The sequence below is a fragment of the Dermacentor andersoni genome, chromosome 2, assembly GCF_023375885.2.
Source record: "Dermacentor andersoni chromosome 2, qqDerAnde1_hic_scaffold, whole genome shotgun sequence".
NCBI classification, from domain to species: Eukaryota; Metazoa; Arthropoda; class Arachnida; order Ixodida; family Ixodidae; genus Dermacentor; species Dermacentor andersoni.
This window is the reverse complement of record NC_092815.1, coordinates 95,346,048-95,363,240: the sequence shown is the minus strand read 5'-3', so window position 1 is coordinate 95,363,240 and position 17,193 is coordinate 95,346,048. Positions and strand designations below refer to the sequence as shown.

Below are 17,193 nucleotides of genomic sequence, written 5' to 3'. Positions count from 1 at the left end.
AAACCACAGACACAAGGAAGACAGACAAGGACAAGTGCTACTCGCAACTGTTTAATGGAAGGAAGGATAGTGCATATATATATATATATATCCTCTTGCCACGCTTGCGCCTACCAAGCAGAAGAGAAGCCGGTACATGCACATCAAAGGCGGTTGCGCAAGAAGTTAAATTCGGCATCCAGTAATGTGATGGAAGGCTCACTCACACATCTATCTCTATTCTTCTTGATAAAGAAGGCCTCAAGTGCGAGCCTAGAAGACGCGTTGCCGCTCCTGCCAAGAATAGTTGTCGCAGAAAATCGAGCGTCGCAACCACACGCGGTAACATGAGCCACCAAATGTGCTCCCTTATCCTCTTTTTCCTTTAGTTTTTGCGCATGTTCCCTTAAACGGTCATTCACACAACGCTCAGTTTGACCAATGTAGAGCTGCCCACAAGGGTGCAAGGGAATTGCATAAACAACCCCTCTGGAGCACTCAACAAAGGGCTTCTCATGCCTCGTGCGGCAGCCCCGCCTGCTCTTACAGCAAACTCGAGAACACAGCTTCGAAAGCTTGTTGGGCGCAGAGAAAACCAGAGGAATACCATGACGGTTAGCAACCTGTTTAAGGTTGTGTGACACCTTGTGTACATAGGGAATAACCTCTGGTCTTACCTTCGGTCGTTCGACCTCAGCGCTCGCCCTTCGTGCTCCAAGCTTTACTTTTTGCAGAAGAGACTCTACTATAGCATTGACGACCGTCAAAGGGAAACCAGCTGCCAAAAGGCGTCCAACTTGGTTCGTAAAACTAGACCGCATTTGGCGTGCGCATGATTTCCGCAAAGCCGATTCCAAGCAAAGACTACCAACTGCTCGCTTCACCACTTTAGAGTGTGCGGAATCGTACGGCAGCAATTGCTTCATGGTTCGCGGTTGATAGGACCAGCAGACGTGGCCAACTTCAAAAGACAGTTTTAAATCTAAGAACTGCAGGCCTGTGTCGTCAGGAAGTTTATGAGTAAAAACAAGCCCTTGGCCTTGGTTGTTAAAAGCTTCTAAAATAAAAGCAAGGGATGTAAAGTCACCCTTATTGTTTAAAAGCACTAAAAAATCATCAACATACCTAAAAACTTTTAAAGTTTTTAAGTTACAGGTCCGCTTAAAGAACGAATTACTAAAAAAATTCGTGGGACAGACGTGCGAGGAAACAGCGTGCCGCATAAATCGCGCCAGCGCCGTTTGCCTAAATTTTCCATTCGTCGGCGCATTACATTTTGTATTTTCTGAGCGTTTCTGTATGCTTCTAAACTTCTGCTCCGTCGGTAAGCTCTCTCGGATCGGCGTCGGATGGTTCTTAGGTGTTCATACCCTCCGTCAACTGCAGCATAACCTTCTGGAATTGGGACCTTTTTTGTGCATATGTTCATATTATCCTGCAAAAATTCTGTAAATCTTTCCACTGTTGCATGTTGATTAATTTGATTCGTTAGGCGGTACAGAAAATCTTGCCAGTTGGTTAGTCTGCTGTAACGCCTGATATCATAGTGCATGCTAGGGTGATTAACAAGGATTAACGCGTTTCCATATCTGTTGTCCATCCTACACCATTCACTAGATCATGTGAACACAGGGTAACATCTATGCAGCTTGAGTAATTATATCCACGAAGGAATGTTGGCGACCCATCGTTTAAAACAGCCAAGTTGCATTTATCTGTGGGGCACTCAATAACGTTACCCCGTGCATAATAATGATCACTACCCCAGATGATGTGTGCATTGAAGTCGCCACATATAAATACATTAAAATGAGCTATTTTAAAAAAGACCACTAGCGCTTCTACTGAAATCCGGTTTGCAGGTTGTAGATACAGATTAATCACTGTTATACAGAGCTTGCCAAAGGATATTTTACATGCGATGAATTCCGGGAAGTCTGAATCACTGGACTGAATTTGATAAGATGGTAGGTCCTTTCTGACGCGCAGGAGCACTCTGCTAACAGCACCTTGACGAGAAGTCTTGTATATCACATAATTCGAGAGGCGAAAGTCGTCATTGATTCCCGCCTCTTGAATGCAAAGTATTGGGAAGTTGTATTGCACAAGCAGTTTATGAAAGTCAGCACACTTCCTTCAATACTGTTGGCATTCCATTCAAATATGGAGAACTTCTCGTAGTGGTTATTCATGTACTGTCTGCCGCATTTTCAGCCCGGTTTGTTGACACAATAGTGCTTCCAGAGGCTTTCACATCTGGTAGGTTGTTTGCTTCCGGCAGAGCAGATAGGATTGCCTTAAGAGCTGCGAAAAGCATTGGCAAAATCAGTTGTGTCTCCGATGCTGTGGTATGTTCGCTATTTGCTGGTGTTACCTCTGCAGTAGATGCGTAAGGTCGCTGAGGGAAATGTGTGCGAATACTGGAGCTTTTTCGTGTATTACCTTCTGCCTGTTGTCGTCTGGGTTTCCGTAGTACTGATGCATAAGACTGGGCATTTGACTGTTATCCTCTTGATTGGTCTCTTGATTGCACTGTTGGTTGTTCTCTAGAGGAGGGATAGCTTGTTGGTGCTCTTGGCTGCGGTGGTTCCGGTGCCCGCTGAGGTGGGTGATCTGGCACTGGATGAACAATCTCAAGGTTTGGTGCGGGTTCATTGCGTCGCGGTTGTCTTCCATGGATTAGTTCATGTCGACACATTTGTGCCGCTGCCTTTTTCTGAGGGCAGCCTGAGAAGGAGGCGGCATGGTTCCCGGCACAGTTTGCACATTTAGGTTGAAGAAGTGACTTGCACTCCTTGTGGTCATGATCTTCTGAGCAGATTTTGCATCGACGTGTGCTGCGGCAGGTTTTCGCCATGTGTCCAAATCTCCGGCAATTATAGCAGCCAAGTGCTGGTCCTAGGTATTCCTCGACAGGGTGACTGGTGAAACCCAACTAAATTCTTCCTGTAATAGGGCGATCGTCTCTGAAAGTCAGAATTACCGTGTGAAGTGGATGTGACTTTACTCCTCCATCTTCTTGGCGGGAATACCTTATCTGTCAGCGTGCCGATATAAATCCTGCGTCTTTCAAGAAGTGTAGGAGTTGTTCGTCTGTATACTGCAGAGGCACATGTTTTACTTTCCCAACGTTTCGCGTGTATGCCTCTGGGATAAAGGGCTTGACTTCCAGGCCGCCTACACTTGAGAGCATCAAAAGGCTTTTCGCCGATGCTAAGGAAGCAATGCTGACATTGAAACTTCCCTCTCTGGTCGTCCTGAAAGACTGTACTTTTTCTTTGGCAGCGGAAACTATTTCGGCAGACACTCGGTTTGGATTTACTTGCCAAAAAGTAGTACCTTCACTTGTTGGGCGAAAGACAACCGGAATGCCTTCGGCTCGCTTTTTCTTATATGTGACCAAAGTAAATGGTGCATCTTCACCCATCTCGTCTTCATGACTTAGCTCATAATTCGATGTTGTATCATCGTGCTTGCTGTCTTCTAGGCGAGGTTTCTTGCTCTCGGCTTCACCGTCAGCCATTATTCCTGAATTCGCTGAAGTTGATTCCGAGTTGTGGAGAACTAAACGTGCCGGCTTTATGAAGTTTTGCGGCGTTTGCAAGGCCCCAGGCTTTTCATTACGGCCCGTAGCATCATTCATATGGCTTGTTACTTTTGGGCGAGCATAAGGCTCGTGACGATGTTCTCGGCTTCCGACCACCATAGCGGCAGGGTAATAGCCAGGTCGTCAAACAAGAAATGGCGTACCTGTAAGGCGCCTGGCTCGTTTAATCTTCACCCGGCGTCTTGTTAATCAATCGTCGTCAATGGTAACCGTAAATGTCCAAAAAACCAGAAAACTCAGAGCACCACCTAAAAACAGCGACCGAACAGATACACTTCTTCTTGTTCTTCCTACATTTACATTCAGCACCACGTTCAATTTTTGTTTACATTCACCACCACGACGAGACAAAAATTGTATATTTACTTTCAGCACCACTTTCAATTTTTGTCTCGTCGTCACAGTCGGGAGATTTAAAATTTTAACTTGGGTCACAAAATGGTGACACCGTGACTGACAGGGTTAAGCATAGGTTCCTTAAACTATTTATTCAGCAAAATACTGCAGGTCCTGAACTTAGAACTAGCAGGAGGGGCATTTAGTACTCAAAAAACGATTATACAAGATACATAGTAAAAAAAAGGCAGTTCCCAAAAGAAGAAATAGTGCAACAGTAAGGATTTGAACGGCGCACCAACAAAGTACAACAAAACATTGTCAATCGGACACTTGCTAATTGGTGATATTTTAGTTAAGGCTAAGAAGAAGTGTTATCGATTAGGTCAGAAATAAAATAAATAAAAATTCAATGCATAGCACAGATCCGCAGAGGTCCATTAGTGACGCAAAAGTATACGGGAAGCCAGGAAAACCCAGGCGAGTGTGACGAGAAGGAAATGAAGCTGTGCGATTAAGAAATCTGTGAGCCCGGATTGCTTTCGGCTGACGCAAGACAGCGGTGCACGGATATTTTTGCAGAGGTCCTTGTTCTGCAATGGAACTTTGTCTTGGGATGGTGATGATGGTTATGGTGACCGACAGCCTTGCGCATTACAGTAAAAAAAAAGAGGAAGAGGGCATTTCGTAAAAATAATTCTGCCGACATACAGGTGAGGTGTGCATTGACGTTAGCATTTCTTTGCTTGTCGAGGTAGGAAGCATCCGTGACCCGGTTTGAAAATGGCACTGTACATTTTATTTTTGGAAGAGAACGTCCTCGACGTCGACGAACACCGGAAAAGCGTGCTTGCTTACACACCCACACACTCGGTGATCAAGAGGAGAGAGCAAGCTCATGTGATAAAAATAGGGGCAACGCAAGTTCTGTTGCCAGAAGCTAACAGCTAACATGTCAACGGTGGCATGATCCATAACGCGTAAATATTGCACGAGCTAGAGGTTTAAATATTTGTGTTGGAGTTAGTCTTCCCAAAACAACAGACTGACGTTGTAAGAAGCGCCCGTGATGGGGTGGTGGCTTCAGATCAACTTGAACCATATTGTCGAACTTTGACACGCACCCAAAGTACGGTAGTTCTTTCGTCTAGCCCCAAATGTGGCCGCCGGAAGTGGGAATCGAGCCCCCTACCTAGTGCTCACGAGCTGAACACCATAGGCACTGGACCACCACGGCAAGTGCGTAAAGATCTGTAATGTAAGTAAACGATGTCGGCTGATCAACAACCTCAATTAAATAAGTGTCTGGCTTTAGAGAATTGAGTCTTTAAAGCGACACTTTCTTTGCTTACCCTTCCCGTTTTGGCGTAGGCTACACACCCCGCTTTCTATATCGGATTCGGAAAATACCCTTCAGACGACGTACTCTGGGGCACACATGACTCCTCCGTAAAACGCATCATCATCGGTTGTCCACGATTTTACCAACATCGGCGGGAAATATCTAAATAGGCCTCAATTATCAGTGAATGAATTGTTCGAAAAATGGAGAAGCTCAAAAGGCCTTACGCAATTTCTATCTGGACAATAGCTTTACTAGTTCCTTCTGAATAGAGCTAAATAAATAATTTTTTACCCACTGTAACGTTATGATGACTTGTCCGTGTCAGTGACATGTATGCTTAGGTGGGATGTTTTCTTACATCTCAGTTTATTGTCATGAACCACACACACAAAAAAACATGTGCTCCTTGTAATACTGAAAAATAAAAAGCGAGGCAATTTCGCGCGATCACTCACCTATTGCGAGTGAGTGCATGCAGTGCTTGCGAGCTCTTTTTCGGTATCAGTAGTCACAGGAGCACGCTGTATGGGAATGCACGACAAACTACTTTCGCAAAAGATCTGTACACATCAACATTTTATTGCGATAGCAATTATTTGGGTACTCTAGGCGCATTTCAACCGTCGCCGTCGCCGTGAGGTTCCGTACAAAGTCCAAGGCCGAGAAAATCGTCGCCGTATGCTGTATGTACGAGCGAAAGCGCGCGAAGGTGAGCCGGCGAACGCGGCTCAATCTCAAGTGCGCGAGCGAGGAAGGCCGGCCGGAAGGGCGCCCTCTCCTTTCGCGCGCGAGGCACGAGGGCGCGAATAGGGAGCTGGGGCGTTCTCGTCCCGCGGCTGCTGCTTAGGGCACGGCCGTGCTGCCGCCTTATTTTGAAAGCAATCTGCGACGTGGCCAAAGCGCGCGGACGCGCGGGCCTCAACTTCAAAGCGATCTGCGATGTTTGCAGAGTGCGCGTAGTGCCGGTGGCTTCGCATGCGCTGCGCTTTCGACGTGTTGTTCGCGTTAAAGCGACAGGTCCACGAAGGTCAATTGGCTCGGTACTGTTGCCGCTCTTACTTACTGAAGCGTTTTGACAGCTTGTTTGCGAAGTCATCGGATGAGACGTGCTCATGTTTGCTCGTGCGCACGTGACATCATGCTTGTTAATTTACTTAGTATGCCTATGTCTACAACTTTATACCGCTAATAAAACTACTGTCCTTACTTAGTATAGCTGTCCACTAATTTGAAATCGCAGTCGATGCTTCGCTTTTCGGGCGAAACTGCTACTTTTTCTTTTCTTAGTGTTTACGCTGCTCAATAAAAAAATAACATGTTGCATCGTACTACTGTGAACGCATCGAGTAGTCTCGTGGTACTACTTTTCTGATATCTACAAGCACGTGGTGACGACAATCCAGCGTTTATTCTCCTCTATAACAAGAGACCAGCTTCTATTGATCTGTAACGTCGCGCGGGAAAGCCTATAAACTGCAGTAGCGAGATGCGGGCGACACTTAGCGTGCTCATACTTTTTTTACAAAGCGGGGTTTTCAACACCTGCAGGCGTCAGCCATCCTATCTGAAGTCACAGATAGTGTGTGCAGGCCTTCTTTTGTACGAGAGGTCTTGGTTCACTGCAGACACACGAAGTGAGCGCTTCCTCTTTCCTGGTTATGCTTGCAGCTGCAGTCTTGCCGAATACAGGCTTGCTGTAAGATCGCATAGCGAGAACTTCGCCGACCACTGCGCAGCGAGCACGTGACAGCCCTCTCGTGATTCCATGGAGTCTGTGTACACTCAAGCGTCGACGCTGCTGCATTTTCCGAGCAGCCAGGAGCTTCTGGCGAGGTTCACGTACTACGATTACGCGGTGTTCGTGTGCATGCTGGCCATGTCCGGCTCGCTGGGCCTGTGGAGCGCCTGGCACGACAGCCGCAGCGACGCCAAGAGCGGCATCTCGCTGCTGCTGAACGGCGAGCGGCGGCTTCCCGCGGTTCCCGTTGGCGCCTCGCTCATGGCCAGCTTTATATCGGCCGCCTACCTACTGGGAAATGCGGCCGAGGTGTATCGCAATGGAACGCTCTACATGATGACCTTCGTGTCGTACGGGCTTGCTTTGGCCGTGACGGCGCACCTGTTCATGCCCGTGTTCTACCAGCTCCAGGTCATGACAGCCTACGAGGTGAGTGAACCGTGAGCGTTGGGTCATGGAAATGGAAAGATGTGACTTCAAATGTATCTACGTGCGCGATCAATTGATTACGGAGAGTAGCACAGGGGGCGCTTGTGCCTCGCTAAACATGCTGCGGCTGCCGAAAAGCTCCGCGTCCCGGCCAAAAAGACGAACTTATCAGGCTCTCCGTCGAACGTAGAAATGCAAACACGCTTTTTATTCCTGTATAACTATGCAATGTCGATATAGTCTGCATGTGTACCTCTGCTATGATATTAGGATTCAGAATACGCGATTACCAGAGAAAAAGAAAGCCTGGTAGTATATAGAACATGTGTTTACGTGGCTCATTTCCATAGACGCAGTGGCATCACTATAGCTTCAGCGGCACCCAGGGGGGTGGCCCGCCGCGGCCCCTACTCTCCCTTCAGCGCATTCTTGTTTCAAGTAACGAAGCACAATTTTATCTCACTGGCTTGCTTCAGCGCGGTGTGAATTCGTTCCGGAGCTAACGACTAATTATCTTTATTTCTTTTTGAAATGTCTAAAGTAACGGGCGCACCCCACAACTCGCAATTTAGCACCACATCACATCGAAAGCGCATATTTACGTGTTTATTTTGTAGTAACAGGCACAAAAACAGGAGCACGCAAATTTTTGAATAAAAAAGAACCCTTCTCGAAAGATAAACAGAGCAAAATTACTTTCGCCAAAGGAGTGTCCACATTAAAATTATAAAAATAAACGCGCACATAAAACACAGCAAATGGAAACTTTGAAACAGAGGCAGAGAGTGTTTATATTAGAAAACACGTAATAAAAGATATTATTGACGATGTATATAGAACCACTGACATTCTACTCTGTATAAGGAGGGGGAGGGGACTACAAGTCATACTTCACTTGAAGCGCAAAAAAAAAAAAAACGAGGACACAAGAAAGGAAGAACAGACAGGACGAGCGCTGCTCCAAACTAAAATTTATCCCCGGAAAACAACCCTATTTATCAGTCGACACAGATTAAAAGCAAAATACATCATTGGTCAAACGTGTTCCAAACAACCCAAAAAGCTTAAGATAGTTGCAAAATTCAATCGTGGCACTGCTATGCGCATACAAACATACAAAAAACTAAAGGCTCCGAGAACCTAAGACAGAAACAAGTCCTGACTCAGGCCCTTATCATGTGGGCATTGGCAGTATTGGATTTGTATCTATGTCTTACGCTCTCAGAGTCTTTAGTTCTTTTGTATGTTTTTTTATGTGCATAGCAGTGCTTTGATTGAATTCTACAACCATCTTAGGCTTTTTGGGTGGTTTGGAGCACGCTTGCCCAATGATGTATGTTGCTTTTAATCTGTGTCGACTGATAAATGGGGTGGTTTTCCGAGAATAAACTTTAGTTTGAAGCAGCGCTCGTCATGTTTGTTCTTCTTTTCTTGTGTCTTCGTTTTTTATGCTTCAAGTGAAGTATGAATTCTCGCAAACTCGCCCAAATTTCAGTTCTCACAGGAATTAAAATATTCCAGAGGAGAGTGAAAAAAAAAGAAATAGAATAAAAATATATAGGAAATGAACCAGTGAACCTGATAATTATTTTTACAGGTGAGATGATGGGTGAATTCAGGATTTTTTTATATCATACAGTGACTCTTTAGGGATTTCCAACAAACCCAATTTCTGATAGGTATTGGATCAATAAATCCAGAACCAACCGCTGCTTTGAAGGGCCGGGCATTGGACCTAAGCTGCTAAGTAACGTTAGCGAATAATGACAAATCATGTCCATTCGGCACTCGAAAGAGAATGTCTCTCGTCACGGTGCGCGAGGCATTCAATGTTTGCTCCACTGTCTCTAGCCTGCCGCGGTTATCACAGTAGGGATCAGTGGTACGCCCTGTGCGACACAAATAATTGTTCGTGAATGCTACGTTCAGTTGAAGCCTATGGTACAATGTCTCTAAGTGGCGAGGAAGGGACTGTGGAATTGATCATTTTACTGCAGGGTCATTCGACTGCATAAAGCTACCTTGGTTAAGCGGCAGATTCTAAAGACGATCCTTTTCTTCACGGGCATATTTTTTGCCATACTCGAAGCGTCGGCTTTTGTAAAAAAAACGTTCTTCTAAATTTTCGGTATTTAAGTCCATTTCGGGCAGCTTCATCCGCTTTTTCGTTTATGGAAATACCCGGCATGGCCAGGTATCCACTGGAAATGTCACAGGCTGCAGGTTGGTTGTTACATCGCTTTTGCCTGTTCTACATGCTTTGTAGGGCCGCTTTCGAATCCATAAATATCACCCAGCTCCTTGGCGGCTGATGTCGAAGTACTGCATAATTCCCTTCTTAATGTCCTACTAGCTCTCAGCTGACGTAGGTGATGTCACGCACTCAAGACGAAACGAGAATCCTTGTCCTGTAGAAGGCACAAAAGAACCTCACGACGCACGACTATGAGTTGTAGCGCGTGAGTTGTACACTATGAGTTGTAGCACGTGTCAAAATGTGTGCTGCCGGCTGCGTATTCTTTAAATATTCCAAAGAAGTCTGGTATGCATCGCTGCATAAGGCATTTTTTTCTTGCACTGATTCCAGGTATATGTTGCACGATGTCCGGTAGTGACGTATGTTTCGTGGCATAATCGGCGACACCTGAGCAGTAATCGAGATAGATATGCTTCCGAAGGCCTCCCAATACTACACGTAGAACTGGTTCTAGAAATGTCCTTGGACATATTGTTTCCCACAAGCAAACGAAAACTTGAGGCAGTACGGAACAACTGTCTGCGAGTATGTCTTGGCTATCCGAAGGGGCTTCACAGGAGACACTTCGAATTCATCTCAGACACGCAAACTTCGAGCACTTGAGCGCGTACAAAGACCTGTAGCGATATGTACGTGCATGTGTAAGCATAGTGCATGTAAAACCAGGTGCGTTGCACATTGCATACGTAGCCGCATAAGTACATACAAGAATAGGTTATCCACACTTTTAAGTGAAGTTGAAAGAAGCCCCTCCGCAGAAGGAAACCTTAAAGGGAAAGGAAAGGAAAATGAGGACGAACCAGGAACGGTAGGCGACTAGGCGAAGAAGAATGCAGTCTACGTAGAAAGTGTGATATTTTAAACGAGCTTTCGTAAGAACATTAAAGCACAACTCTATGCTCATCTCGCACCAGTCGTTAGCGCAGTCGGCCCCGGTGGGGAAGTATATCTACAGCAGTTACAACAAGCCCTACGCGGGTGCATCTGCGAAACGTATTATGCGCATCTCAGGGGTGACGTTCCTAATGCATATTTAATTTTAACTCTACGTTCTAAAGCACCCTAAGTCATTAAGCTTTGCTAAGAGCACGCTCCGACAAATAACCTGACCCACCGCGGTGGAGTAGCGGCCATGGTGTTGCGCTGGTAAGCCCGAGGGCGCGGGATTGAATCCCGGCCACGGCGGCCGCATTTCGACGGGGATGAAATGCAAGAACGCCCATGTACGGTACAGTGGGTGCAAGGTAAAGAACCCCAAGTGGTCAAAATGCATTCGGGGCTCCTCGCTACGACGTGCCTCGTAACCAAACCGCAGAGTAAAACCCCAGAGTTAAATTTTTTTACCAATTTCCATTCTTCTTTTTTCTTCCCTTTAGCCAGCGCATAGGACCACTGTTCCACTAAGTGAAAGGCGCCCGGCAACTTTTCGCTTCTTTGACAAATAATTATTTTCAGTTTCCTTCCCCCCGCGCCCCTCCTTTCAGTGCCCAGCTGCACCCCGTCACCTCCACCCCCCCCCCCCCCCCCCCCCGAGCGCAGCACCCGGTGTGCTCCGCCAATTTCCATTAGTCCTATCTCATTGCAACCATCGCATTAATAGCTGTTTTGTATTTCATGTTTGACTCAAGTTACGCGATTAACTATTTAATTATTGAAAGCGCAGACAGGGCAGATAAAGCTGGAGGTCGTTCGGCTGCAACAAAATTGAACGCTATATTGTTTAGCTCACCTACGCAACAATTCGGGCTCGAAAGTCATGGCGCATTTGTTACTTCCGGTCATTCGCAGCTGTGCAGTGCCTGGTTCCAGGCAGGCTGATGAGCGATAGGCTGGCGTCGCTTCAAGCGCACTAGTGGTGGAGGTTCACGACCCATAAGCGCTGTTGTGCCTCGAACTATAGCTTTTGTCATTAAATTTACGTTTTTTTTTTACGAGGAACAAAAATGCGTGCCCAGAAAGGACATTTAGTTCGTTATCATACGTGTACTGCTTTAGGCAAAACTTCCCAGTCCATACGAACACGCACTCAGCGTGGGTAAATTTTATGTAATTCAACAGCGTAGCTTTTGGGGCTTGTTGGTGCATGATTTGAATAACAATAGATAGCGCGCAGAGGACGAGACAGTAAAATTCAGACACAAACGTACTGTTCGTGGGTGTCTGAATTTTACTGTCGCGTCTTCTGCGCGCTATTCATTGCTATTCAAATTTTATGGCAGAGATGTGCTTGCTGGCACTGGTTTGAATTGTAAGGGAAAAAGCTGCAGGAGGCCTGGAGGCTTCTAAGTTAAAAAAATTGCCCATTGATGACTGAGGCACCCTCACCACATGGCAATATCTCCGAGCTAGATGCTGGTTTGTTGGCCGGGCAACTGCACCTATATACATGGTGCTTCGGCGAACACTTTGAAAAATATGTAAAAACTCCTTGTGGCAGATCGCACAATTCTAGTCCATGAGCCGATTTACTCGACGAGGCGGACATTACTTGCACAAAGAATTGAAATGCATGATCAATTAATTAACAAAAAAGCCGCTAATTAAGTTTTTAACTGATTACCTTATGGCATTTTATTGCAATTTATAAATTCCAGCGGGCGAGCTTTCAAGGCTTATCCCCTTGAAAAGAATTGTGTGGATGACAGCATTTACGAGATATGCGCCGTCAAACTTGCAGTAAAAATGCACTGTTGTTCCACTTAATTTCTTAGCACCACGTCGTTTTATGCACTGAAGCACAAAAATAACTGGAACGCCAATGCATTTCTTCGCAAAGTTCGGAAGTTAATATGTTGAGACTGGTGCCATCTTGACAATTCCTTCCAAGTGGATCCACCTTCTGAACTCCAATGCCAGAATTTGTATATTGAAATATTTGCAATAATGTAAGCTAAAAATATATTTAGATATTTTTGTTAATTAGTCAATTCTCCGTTGCAATTTTTTTTGTGCAAATAATGTCCGCCTCTTTGAGTAGACCAGCTCATGAACTAAAATTGTGCTATCTGCCACAGGTACTAAATAAATTGAAAATCTTCGCTTAAGCACCCGGTATAGTAAGCCATGACAGACATTGTGAAACATCGTTCCAGCGCATAATTGAACACGGACGAGAAGAGAAGGACAACACAAACGCCCGGTGTTTGTGTTGTCCTTCTCTTCTCGCCTGTGTTCAATTGTGCGCTGGAACGATGTTTCATAATGCCAATCACAACCAACAAGCCCAGCTGTCCATACTTAACCATGAGAGAGCAGTTCGCAATAAAAGCTATCTCTCGCAAGCTCAAGTGTCCATGCTTTTGCCATGACGTTTGCAGTAGTGAAGTGGATTTAAATAGGTACAACACGGTCAGTTAACCATATCGCATCAGTAAGATTAACAATTTTCAATGTGTCCTTTCTTTTTGATGCACGGTGTCCTGGTGTACTTATTTTTCACAGCCTATACTTCGCAAATTAAAGGATATTTTCGTTGTCTAGTAGAAGTTCAAATGTCTAAAAGACCTCAGACTCAGGAGTGGTTAACATGTAGGATCGTAACGCAATATGTTACGTGAATTTTGTTGGTATTCAAGGTTTCCTGTTAAATGCTGAAAGAAAAATTATTGACCCTTATTGCTCTCAGCATATTCTGTCCAAATGATTTGTTTAATTACACTCAACTTTTGTGATACTATACGTCTTCTTATGTTTTTTTCTTTATTTTTGTGCTTTTGCATCTTTTCTGGTTACAGTATCTGGAATTACGCTTCAGTCGGATCGTACGGATGGCTGCCGTCATCCTGTATATGTTCGAAATGGTAAGCAGTGGTGCAGAGCGTGTCAGTCAAATGAATTCAAAAGCGGACAAAGCGCGATAGGACGCGAAATAAACCATCCTAGCTTAAAGAAGCATATTCAAGTGCCATGGCATGAACGAACGATTGTTTGCGCGGTCGACATTGGAGCAAGAGGGAGCAGAAGTCCACTTCTCCTTTCATCATTCACTTGACGGTTACACGTACCAGAACTTCAGTTGTCGGCGCCAAGCTGCTGCTTCAGTTATCTGCAAAGAGGCGGGGAACTGAGCCCTAGGCCAATGGATAGGACAGCAAGGTAAGCAGCGAAGCTATACCTACCCTTCCTCAACATGCTGATAAGAGCTCAACCGGGGGAGGTGGGTCTTCACCGGAAAAATCAGGAAACGACGACGAAGGCGAGCATCCTGACGATGGAAACAAAACGTTGAAAAGAATATATTCACTTTATTGGTGCCGTTTTCAGATGGGAAGATGACTTGACACTCAGAGATGCCGCGTTCCAGAAATTTCATGTGCTAATCAATCCAACATCATTCGGTACATTGAACCCGGCACTCCCCCTCTACGTGGGTTGACTGGGCGGGAGGCTTTGGTTCGGGCCAACGATCCTCCTCGGACAAGGGGAGTGCTATGGTGCAGCGCGACTGAGCTACTGCACCCAAAACACAAAGAGCCATGTCGGTCTTACAGGACACGAGCCTGACAGGCACTCCGATTACCTTAACTAAAAGAGGCAAAGGCATACAACCATAGAAGCCACCAAAGCCATTGGTATATGGTTGTGACTCTATCCGAGTATTGAGAGGTTCTGCCTAACACGTGGGCCAGGACGGCCTTAGATAACCCTTGCGGTCTCGTGACAGGCGATGCCTCTTCGGGAAGCTTGGGGAACTTGTGTGTCAGTGCCTTTGTCAGGTTGTGAACTCGACGACCTCGTCCCCTTCGCGTCCTCTCCATTGGGTTTGCTAAGGGCGTAGAAGGGAGATGCTTTCCAGGGAAGAGGACAACTATCTCGACGTGGGAAAGCATGCTGGAAAGTTTCTCACACTATAGAGGTCGAAGTCCATGCTGACCATAAGAGCGTTCTCGGGGATTAGGGAAACGATCTCGACATGGGAAAGCACGCTTGAATATTCCCAACACTTGAGAGGTCGAAGTCCAGGCTGATCACAACAGCCTTTTCGGGGATTAGAACTATCATCTCCACATGGGAAAGCACGCTTGAACGTTTCCCACATCTGAGAGACCGATAATAACAATGTCTTTCTTTTCCTTTTGGGTGACGATAAAAATAAATGTACAAAAATCCGGTGAAACACAAAGCGACCAATTGGCTAAGATAATAGAGTGTGAAGTGTGAATGGGAAATTTTTTACTGACTGTCTCAATATCTATTTTCATTGTTTCAGACAATTTACATCGCGATATCTCTGTATGCTCCAGCTCTGGCACTTTCTCAACGTGAGTAAATGTGAAACATTTTCTGTAGTACTTTATTTCCATTTTCGCATAACATTCATGCGTGAGATCCTGTTTATTAGAATCCTTGACCACACCAAATAAACTTGCTTTCACTACTGATTAAAACGTGGGTGCGCCGATTACATTAAGGTTATGCCGCAAGGCGCCTACAGTCTTTGCGTGGAAGTTGTTTTTTTATGCTGTTTGACGTAATGTAATTACAAATTAAGTGCGCCTTCTTTTTGTGTGTGGTGGTGTCATGCGGCATTTTTACGACGGCGCCCGTAGCCAGGCATAGCGATCCCGGTAACAAATCGCGCGCACTTAGAGCACGAGTAAAGAAGGGAACTTGAAAGGGCATGACATTTAATGTGATCCAGAATGGCGTGTTGTCCTAACATTCGTTGTTTCGTTCACGTTGCAGTGACCGGAATGACGCTGTGGTCGGCAGTCGTGGCCATCGGCCTGGTCTGCACTGTTTACACAAGCGTCGTACGTGTTCAGTTATTTAGACATTTACTGTGAACTTTGTGATTCTGTGTGTGTATATATATATATATAGAACGCACTTGCGCCCTCAAGGCATCGCATAATTAATGGTTAGGCTGGATATTAGACAGCTAGATGTAATGTGTGCTGTGGGGGGGAACCGACTCTCCAAACACAAGCAAAGTCAGCTGTTTTCATTATACAAGCTTGACGCTTTCAAACGGCAAGATGATGGCAGAATAAGTGGGGTAAAAGGGAACGAACTGGTGTTCTACCTAAACTGCTCGTGCATAATTCCCACTATTAGGTCGAACTGCGGTACCAGACTGTTGACAAACACAAGACGGCACCAACAGCTTTAAGAAGCCTCGTTGTGGTTCAGTATAGTGCGAGACTGAAGCACAGCAACAAGGGCGCGAGAAAAAAAAAGGCATGACCGACAAATTCTAGTCTCCTAGCATATTTCATTCAAAAGAAGGTCAAAGAGATAGAGATAGAGAGAGAGAGAGTGAAACTAAGAGATGAAGGGCAGAGAGGTCAATCAGATTAAGGAAAGGTCAGGATTTGCAGTGTTTGCTCAGAATAAGGCAGAACGCTCCCTTATGCATACAAATGTGTTCCCAACGACTAGCTTTGTTCAAGTCATAGTATTATCAGACAGTGCAATTGGTAGCACAGCGACACATTTATTTCTAGCTTTTCGTGCTCTTTTCGTTTGGCATGTGGTTTTTTTTCTGCTGCCATTTTTCAAGCAGCAGTGCTTCTCTTTCACGTAAGCCAGAGGTACACAGTCAAGTTAGAAGGTTGCAATAACTGTGTACAGCGCAGTACATAGCCGCCTGTAAAGATCGTAGTCGTTTGTGATCTCGCACTCAGCGACAGTGCATGGTATTCGGGACTTTCTTGCAGGGAGGCATCAAGGCAGTGGTCCTGACGGATACCTTTCAGGCGGTGGTGACAGTGGTGGCTATGCTGGTCGTGATATCACTGGGCATGTACCAGATGGGAGGACTGCAGGCAGTGTGGCGGGCTTCACTCAGCGGCGGCCGTGTACAGTTCGATGTGTGAGTTGCTGCGGCGAGCTTGTGTCTCTGCATGTAGGAGAAGCGCTGCTCAGCATGCATCAAGTTGGGAAAAGGTGCAAACTTGACCATGAAAAAATTATCTTTATTTGTTGGCACAAATACTGATAAGAAGCAGAACGTTTTGGAAGCTCTAAATAAACAGTGAATTTCTATTGAAATGCAAAAAAAAAGATTGGTTTGACGACTCGCGGTAGAATTCTAAAGTTTAGGATCCCCTCAGAAAATAAAATATATTTGCGTCACTCTAGCTTTTGTTTGGTGTTTTCATGTGATTGGAGAAGGGACCGCTATTCTGAAACATTGAAATTGGTGTGAGAACTCACGGGTCAGCAACACCCGCACCTCAGCAACGTTGCTCTAGAGAATAAACTAAACACGCTAATGCATGAGCCCTTTGGTACACGTTGCGACGGGTGATATTACGACGGTATTATGATGATTATGATTGTGTTGGTGGTAGAAGTAAGTCTGGTCCAGGCCATGCCAAGCTTACCACTCCGAGTAACTAAACACTGGAACACGTACAGAAAACAGACGCATGAGTAGATATAATGGAGGAGAAATAAACGTTTATTGTACTAAACAGCGACAAAGTGTTATTTCTTCGCCCTAGGTCCAGAAAGCCAGAAAGCGGTTGTCCAGAAAGCAGTCCAGAAAGCAGTCCAGA

At 45.5% G+C, this 17,193-nt stretch overlaps 1 protein-coding gene across 3 annotated transcripts in view; it reads left to right on the top strand.

The window, feature by feature from the left end:
* LOC126541608 (sodium-dependent multivitamin transporter-like) overlaps positions 1 to 17,193 on the top strand; it is a 59,544-nt gene that overhangs the window by 13,205 nt on the left and 29,146 nt on the right. For all 3 annotated transcript variants that reach the window (XM_050188453.3, XM_055076775.2, XM_055076776.1), the window contains exons 2-6: positions 6,936 to 7,434; positions 13,426 to 13,491; positions 14,901 to 14,952; positions 15,377 to 15,444; positions 16,351 to 16,505. In XM_050188453.3, coding sequence (XP_050044410.1) covers positions 7,033 to 7,434; positions 13,426 to 13,491; positions 14,901 to 14,952; positions 15,377 to 15,444; positions 16,351 to 16,505 — 743 coding nt within the window. In that variant the 5' untranslated portion in view covers positions 6,936 to 7,032. The remainder of the gene's footprint in view (positions 1 to 6,935; positions 7,435 to 13,425; positions 13,492 to 14,900; positions 14,953 to 15,376; positions 15,445 to 16,350; positions 16,506 to 17,193) is intronic.